Source organism: Neopelma chrysocephalum, unplaced genomic scaffold (assembly GCF_003984885.1).
Source record: "Neopelma chrysocephalum unplaced genomic scaffold, ASM398488v2 Primary Assembly neopelma1_25, whole genome shotgun sequence".
NCBI classification, from domain to species: Eukaryota; Metazoa; Chordata; class Aves; order Passeriformes; family Pipridae; genus Neopelma; species Neopelma chrysocephalum.
In genome coordinates this window covers 26,484,761-26,493,717 of record NW_020897694.1, presented here as the reverse complement: position 1 = coordinate 26,493,717, position 8,957 = coordinate 26,484,761, and the positions used below count along the sequence as shown (strand labels likewise).

At 36.2% G+C, this 8,957-nt stretch overlaps 1 protein-coding gene across 1 annotated transcript in view; it reads right to left on the bottom strand.

The window, feature by feature from the left end:
• Positions 1 to 3,417: 3,417 nt before the first annotated feature.
• The window catches only part of TM9SF2 (transmembrane 9 superfamily member 2), a 29,786-nt gene continuing 24,246 nt past the window's right edge, over positions 3,418 to 8,957 (bottom strand). The window contains exons 16-17 of the mRNA XM_027674675.1: positions 8,524 to 8,695; positions 3,418 to 4,578 (exon numbers count right to left, since the gene is read on the bottom strand). Of these exons, the coding sequence (XP_027530476.1) occupies positions 4,511 to 4,578; positions 8,524 to 8,695 (240 nt within the window). The 3' untranslated portion in view covers positions 3,418 to 4,510. The remainder of the gene's footprint in view (positions 4,579 to 8,523; positions 8,696 to 8,957) is intronic.

Genomic DNA, 8,957 nt, shown 5'->3' with positions numbered 1-8,957 from the left:
TAAGTTTGAAAAAAGCAATAAAAGCAAGGTTGAAATACAGTGAATTGGAAAGGACCCTTGCTAGCAGCGTGCCCATTCCAGATGGAGGGGACACAATGTCAGCACATTCACTGATAAATTACTTGGATAATTACTGTTATTGTTCTTTGCCGTGATTTTTGGCTGCCCACTTCCAGAAACTTTGAAGTTAGCATACATTTAAAGATCTAATGCCAAGGATAAGCCCCTCCTGTAAATTGCTTTGGTAAAGCTTTCCTGTCATCCCCTTGACTCTGCTCCTGCACGCTGCACTTGTGTGTGTGCTGTGGCCAGCAGGCGATGCTCAAATACCTCAGAGGGAAGAACTTCAACTGTATTTTCATTGAAAGTGCTGGAATCCTGTCAAGTGGCAAGAATGTGCCATCACTCAAACATGACAGGCTTCATTTGTAATCTTCTGGCTTACCTGATTTACAAGCAGTTAACTACTTTCATCTCATCGACAGTGAGTTACAGATGTTTCCCATAAGAAGAAAGAAAGTGCACAGTAATCAACTGATAAATTAAGTCCTCAGTAGTCCCTGAAGGTTTGTGCTTTAATCTGAAGTGTCACTCACTTGTGTAGGCACATGTACCTGAAGTCAATATATGAAGTAACAGCAGAAATATTTCAGGAGTCTGTTGAGGAACACAGATTTATGGAGATACATAAATGAGTAGATCACTAGTAACTGTCTGACATAAGGAGAAACAGAGGGATATGGAGAATGAAAAATTCAATTAGTAAGAAACAGCATAGCTGGGAGAAGACTAGAACATCTCTGCACAAGTAAACTTCCTTCATTTAAGAAAATACGTAATGGTCATGTGCTGTTGGAGCTGGAGATGCAGCTGCCCCCAGAAATAAAGGTGTTGTCCAAACTGGTAAGGATGTCCAAACAGAAAGAGGATGGCCTGTAACTTAATGGCATAAACTCCTGGACGCATATGTCCCACACCAGCTAAGCTTACTAAAGTTCTAGTTCATGCATTCCTGGAACACCAACACTAAATCAAACAGTGCAGTATCATTCAATCAACAGGAAAAAACCCAAACAAACCCCAAAACAAACAAAAAAACCACACAACAAACAAACAACACCAAAAAATTAACAATTGGACTGTTCTAACATTCTGTGATTCTATGCTTAGGACTATGTTTAATCAATCATCAAATACAAAAATATCTACCAGCTGTTAAGGATTTACCATACTTCCATTACAAGATTTCAGGTAAGTTACTCCAGATCTCTTATCCGCTGAGTAATAATTCACATAACAACTTCAGTTTTACTTACTCTGCACTACCCATGTCATCAGGACTGGCTGCAGCAGCCTTTCCCCAACAATCTCACAAAGCTTGGCAGAAAAATGTAGTCACAATTTCCAACTCTACTGACCAAAGTCAGATACACCAAAACCACTCCCTTTCAAGGTTTCTCACTTCTCTTCTGTCTTGCCTGAAGTACAGATGTTGTCCAGCCTACTCTTCTTAGATTGGTATTTTTGCCTTTACTAGTATTAACAAAAAAGTTATTTCACATCCACAGCATTTAACATTTTTGATTTGTAAGTCAGTTCAAACAGGACTTGGTTGGTGTTTCCCATTCCTTCAAAACAGATATTCAAATCAGTATAACTGAGTGCTCCAGATGCCTGCCTGAATTCCATCCTGTTTCACCTCTCATCCTCACTTCCAGACTTTTCCTGAAGTCATCCCTCACTGCCTTTTACCTAAGAATTGCACGAGCATCAAGATACTGTCCACAACTAGTTTACAGTCACGGTAATGGTTGCAAGACTCCAGCCATGCAGCTGAGGGCACACATGATCTTTATGCCTGCAGAAATCTGAGAACTCTTACGTGTGCTCAAACACAGCCGAGCATTTGAATAAGAAGGGAAGCTACAAAGCTAAAGATGGGCTGGGGAGCTCACCATGAGAGACAGCTTGCCATAAAGCTGCTTTTTTATTTCTTCTTTCTTAGAGAAAGAAAACCGAGCCACTAACTCCTGTATAATTTTTTCATGACACGATTTGAACCAAGGATTTCTTTCAGACTAAATTTGTCAGTGATGGTCACTTCTTTTCAGATTCCAAAGAATCAGTGTCACCAAAAAGTGACACTGCTCTAACTATTACGTTTTGTCTAAATTTGCTGTCTTCATGCAGCTCAGCAATTTGTCCTACCTCCTAACCCTCCTATTAATCTCAGATATCCATGCAGTAAGTCCATTTTAAGAAAATACCAGGTAATACAGTAAGATTTTGGAAAGGGCCATTATTTTTAAAGTTTAGACAAAACCACAGGCCTCCCAAGAGATCTGAAGAACAGATACAGTATACAGAAGAACATTTAGATGCCCTAACACACACCAGAAGCCTAAATTATAGAAAATCTTTTAAAATTATCTAAGGCAATAATGAGTTACAAGGGCAGGGACAAGTTTAGAACAGCTCTTCTGCAAAAAACCATGACACATAACTTTCTGGATTGTCTTAAGTGCTCCACGCTAAAACTTTAACATTTCAATTGGAAAACAGCTACAATTATTACAAGGCAAGGCTGTTTGAAAAACTGCATATACAGTAGGTTTAGATTGCAGAAGATAATGATACACTTCACAAACTGCCTTTAAAGGGGAAAATAAGATACTTAAGAAGCTACCATGACTCGTCAACTAGTCTGTAGAAGAAAACCCAGGGAAATACACGCATCAGTTTAAAACCCATATAACACACCACAGTGGCTTCACGTCACTTCTATTAATCTGATTTTTAAACAGCAGTTGTAAATACATCAGAAAAATCCATTTTCATATATCCGCACCAAAACTCTTGACCATCCATTATATTTTTTATATATATATATATATATAATGTTTCTCAAACTAAGTATTCCCATTTGTGTAATAACTACTGAAGATTTCAGGCAGTGACTATACATGTAGAAGGTCATCACAAAACCAGGAATAAGAAGAATATTCAATTTTTAAGTTTTAAAAATTTGAATCAAGAGTCACACTGCAGTTCACTCCACTAGTAAAGAGCAAACCCTTACCACAATCACCCTTTGCCTGTTTTCAACATAAAACATGGAAGATTCATCTAAAATCAGCATTTTCTAGAGACTGCATATTGGGAGGGGTGCAAGAAAAAAACTCTGTTCATGACATTTGAACAGAGCTGTGGCTAGGGACAGGCAGAGCACGAGTGCCCGGGTTAAGGTTCTTTAGAAAAGTAAACTGGTGAGAATAAACCTCCCCAACCTTACGAATGGCAATTGGTACACAAAGTTTAATTTTAAATAAAATTTTACCAGGCTTGTGAAAACACGCCAAAAGCCAAATCACGTTATGAGTCTAAAACTACCGAACAAGGTTTGAACAAAATACTCCATTTCCAAAAAAAAGCAAATATAGGTTTAATGCCAGTCATCCAAAGTCGACATTAGACTCTTAATATAAGGCAAAAATAGTAATTTTCTTTTATTTTTTAACCTACAGTAAGTACAATCAGCAATAGTTGCCCTGTAGAATATGCATCATCAAGATCTAAAAGCAAGATCAGCAGAGAATGCTGACTCATGCATTGTAAGATCTTCTCAACATACTGACAATTCCATAGCAACTCTGGAAACGTTTCTAGGTTAAGGACTGGATTAATGCTGCAAAGTGGTTTTGTTAAATGTGTGTATAATTTAGTTCTCATGCGCCACAATCATATTTCCGTGTTATAGCCATGTAGCACAAATAACATTTCTTGCAGATCTAAGGGTGTGTCAATATACATTAAACCATAGAAAATGCCATAAAATACTCTATGCAATCTTTAAGCATCTATCTTCAATATAACTGTATTTACATATTTTAATGAACTTATGTAATAAGCCACTGAAGACATTTTTACAATGTTTATTAGATTATGAATTTATAAATTCAAGGACTCAAGAGGCACATAGTTTAAAAGGCCGAGAACACCAAAACTAATTAAGTCACAAAAATCAGAATATTTATGGATGTAATACCAGTAAAAAATAAAAATCACATCCAGCCTAAAAGCAACACTTCTTAAGAGTCATCCTTCAAAGTCAGCATAATAAAAAGTTCTCATTTCCCTCAAAGAAAAATAATTCATCCCACCTACCAAGCTAGAAAAACCTATTTACAGTTGTACTTTGATCAGAAGTATCATTGTGTAATACAGCCACTTCTACCCTGACATTAGAATTTAACATTTCTTTTAAAGTATAATTGTATTTACAAAGGCATAAATACTGTAACTCTGATCTTCATTAAGATTTGAATGAAAACAGGTTGTTAAGTCACAATACAAACGTGTTAGTGTAAAAGTAGGTGCAGATTCAGTATCATTCTCAAAGAACAGGAAGCCAATACTTCTGATAAAGCTCAAGTTCATCAGCAAGACCAGGTCTTTAAGTTACGTTAATGAAGATTAAACCTCTTCTGTGTTATTCTTTACATTGGTTTCTTCAGTCAACTTTCACTACGCTGTATATTTTGGTTACAAACCAAAAGCATGCAAAGAATCCAATTGTCCCTAAAAAAAAAAAAAAGATAAAAGTTACATGTTAGGAACACTCACACAGGAGACACCCATTTCTACTTGTACTTCATGAATCAGGACATACGTATATGCAATCTGCTATCCATAGTCTTCATATTAATCAGATCAGATAACGGAAAAGATAATGGAAAGTTACAGACAGTACCTGGTCTTTACAAGCATCAACTACTCTATACAGTATCTCAATAACTTTACGATCACAGATCATGTGGAAGATTCTTGTTTTAAGATGTTTCTGTGTTATTTGTCTTACTACATATTCGTTCTTTGTTGTTTCAGTATGCTGCAGTCCAACTCCTTCACATTGCTCCATTTCACCCTTCTTCAGTGACTAGTCACACACACTCAGCTGTCAGAATATTATTAGACGACTTAAACCAATTAAACTGACAGCATCAAAGGGAGTTCTCATTTCTTAGTTATACTTCAAGGTCCTGGAAAATTGGAGCACTACCTTTATTTCTACAAAGATCAAGATAATAGAAATTTCAAACCATAGTGTAGTTACTATGCAACTTGTAGTTCCTACTGAAAATGTGTAATGTACCTCAACGATAAACACTTCTGAAATACTTACGGCAGTCAAAGGGTATACACAAATTTGAAATGAACTTTAAGGATGAAAACCATTTCCCTGACAACTTAGCAGAATAAAAATAGCTTTATCCATTCTCTTGGTGAAACGCCAACGGAAGCTTTTAATAAAAATATTATTCTGGATATGAAATAGCTAATGCAGTTGGGCTTTGTTAATCCAACTGGATTACTTCAAAATTCAGCCTCAATCAGAATGATATTGGACTAAATAGCAGCTCAGAACACCTGTTACAGGAACCTTAATTTCCCACAAAAACTAGGACAAGAAAAAAGCCCTGAAGATTATCTGATTTTTGCCTGAGTACTTCTTCTAAAATCATAGCCTTAACTTATGCAAGAGCCAAGGAAGTTCTTTAAAGGAAAAAGTTGCCTTTATTTTAGATGTGGTAAGAGGCACAACAGAATTTGTGTGGTAACTCACTTGCTATAAAACCTTGAAAGAAACCATGAATAATATCATGGTAATTTTCTTTTTCCCTTTACGCTTCCTAAACTACTGATGTTTAACTGACTCATTTACTATGATACGTAGTTGTGGTCCCAGCTGTGAATCAAAGGTTTGTCATGTAGCTCCCGGTATTTTGCCTGCTGAGTCTGATCAATGACCTGGAATGCAGTATGGATGCAAGTGCCTGAAGCATGTGTTACATAGCAGCAGGGCACTGTCAAAACCCTTCCTGATACTGACGATTTTTAACAGATGAGTAAGCAGCAGCAGAATAGTTTTGATACAATTATGATTTTTTCCTTTTAGCTTCTTTATCATCCTGACATGGGAAAAGTCAGTTGCCTTTGGGAGCAGTTTTTGCTAAACTACTAATATGCTTTTTGTTTAAGAAACTGGAGAATTCCTTGTCTCTTTACCCCATTTCTTAACTTCTTCAGTAAAACCTTATCTCAGGGCACTTCCGTAAATCTCAGAGAACTGAGCATACCTGCTTTTGAGTTCTTATCAACCCAAATGGACAAAATTATTCTTAAATTTAAGGAATAGGATTATTCCCCCAAATTAGAAGATAATTTGCACTTAATGTTGCGGGAAGTAGACAAAAAAAATCATTAAGTATATGATGTTTCAAAGTTCTAACCATCTGGTTAACTTCATATGTATTCTCCCGATTTCAATACAGAAACTGAAAATTTAAAAAACCAAGAGTATACAAACTCTGAAAGCGCAGTTCAAGTTGCACAGCACAACTCACATCTCCACTGTCCCAATTACAAGGAAGTGACTGCCACAGAAAGCATCTAAGGGGGCTGAGAATAAATCACCTCTTCTTTGCATGCTTGTGAACCTACCCTAAAAACGACTCCCCAAATCTGCTGGCAGGCACTGCACAGCCACTTGGTCAACAGGAAGTGAACACATGAGCAAAGGAAAAGGGGGATGCACCAGGCACATCTTAATGCCTCTAGACAATGTCATGTGATATGACTGACTTGAAAGAATATGGGCAAAAGATGGAAATTATATGGGTACCTGAATTGCAGAAAGGCAGCTCAATCAAGTCTCTGCACAGAAAATTACTGTAAATTCCCCTGAATGTGTGCACTTCAGAATTACTACATGCATATAAAGTAAGTGGAGTGAACAAAGGAGAAAGGGTAAACACAATCCTGGTTTTGGGCAAAACTACTATTAAAGGCAGACATGCTGAACATCTGTGGGAAAAGCTGGTGAAACTAAATTAATTGACCTTACACTTATGTAAGGCCTAATTATTTTCACGCTACTTTGTAAGTTTGTACTGCATTTAAAAATCGATCTACATACAGCACTACCCATTCATTTCTAGTTGAACAACCATGCATTCTATGATTCCTTAGTTCAGTGAGACTACCAGTAAACCCTGAGCAGAAATAAAGGTTAAAGAGAAAAGCAGTGTGAGAAGGAAAAAAAAGTGAGCAAGGGAGGCAGAATCCCTGACTTAAAATGAAGGATGGAAGATAAAACTAACCACTTTTGGAACACAGCTTGATCAGTTTTCATTTAACTTCATTATGAGATTATATAATGTACCTAAGTCCCATTCCTTCCTTTTAACAGGCAATGACCCAAGAAAATCCTTGCAGGCCATTGCTCCTGTTCATCATCATCATCTGCGTTGTCATGGTGCACAAACAGCTTCAATATTTCCTTAACTGAAGTGGCAATGTCTTTGAATAATATTCAGTTATACTTAAAATGAACTCCATTCTCAAATGTCAGTTCTTTTCTCATTAGACCATTTTTGCTCTCCTGTGGTAAGTGGAAAGGAAAATTCTATTTAATAGTTACAGTGAGATCTGTATTAAAAGCTCTGATGGCAAGCCATTTGTATTCTAGGAAGCCTCAAAATATAGTATGCATACATAAATATGCATCAAAGCCTTCAGAATCATTAAATGTCATCATAAACTTGTAAAGCTTGAAACTATTTAAACCATTGGTTCAAAATAGTTACAAAAATATTGCTCTATAGGGTAAAGTATACAAGGACAGATTGTATTCTGCTGGAGCAAAACGTAGAATTCTTGAGATTTTTTGAGGAGTTGGAGGTTGCATCAGTTTCAGTGGAGACTTTTTGCATTTTCACTGCCATTCTTCCACCCTAAACAAGCGATATATGTGTCTGACTAAAGGTTCCTTCTTAGTACTGAAGATGACAATGGATGATTTTGTGGCCTCATCTCACATACTGAAGAGGAAATGAAAAGGCAGCACCTAAGACAGGTGTTTTTCCAGAAGCTCACAATAAGGATTACAAGGTTCTGACGAGATTGATACAAAAAATGTCAGAGAAATTCTGTCTGCTTTCCATGTCACTTCAGGGCAATTGCAAAAGAAGGTAAGTAAATTCTGGAAGAGAGCAAACTTAAAAAAAAAAAAAAAAGAAAAGCATTCTCTGTCAATTTTTATTCCTCTCTCTTCCTCTCTTTTCCTTCCTCCTATTCCACAAAAGCTGTAATTTTTATCTTGACACTGTAACTTTATATTTGATTGTGTGTGATTTGGAGTGTGCTTCTCCAAAGACAACTAATTTTAAAAAATGAGTTTGTCATATGACTAACATAAGAATGATATCTAGAGAAGTATTTATCACATATTTGAAGACCTAATTATTGGCCACACCTCAAATTAGCAGTAGTTTTGCCTCATCCTCACTTAATCTCTTTCACTAAAATTTTTGATCGGAGTTGCAATATGCTACATAACTACTTGGAAAAAAAATCAAAGACATATGCAATTTTTAATTCTGTATCAAGGTAAATTTTGCCAAGGATTCTACTGTGCAAAACTAAAGGTAGACTCAAAATTTAAAATTAACGTTCAATACTTACCTGTGAAAAGGAAGAAGATCAAAACCATAATCATGGTATAACCGAAATACAAAATGGTGCTAGCTGTTCCTGTGATTTGCAGTTTAGAAAAAAAATAATGTATTGCATATATTAGGAAATAAACTGCAGTGAAACCACTAGTGAGAAATGAACGCCACTGCCAGTGATAGTCCTAGAAGGGGTGAGGAAAAAAGAAGTATTAGTAATAGTGCACTTCTAATGCACTGACTCTACTACTCAATGCAGAGCTACTTTTTGTATATAACTTTGTCCAAAGGTGAGGTTTTATAGGTTTTTCTATCTACAGGAAACAGAACTATATCTAATCAATATTGCTTTTATTACACCATTCACAATTCAAGATAAGAAACCTAAGGATCAATATCAAATAAACAAAATACTAAACCCCCCAAATAAGCCGGATGTACTTATTT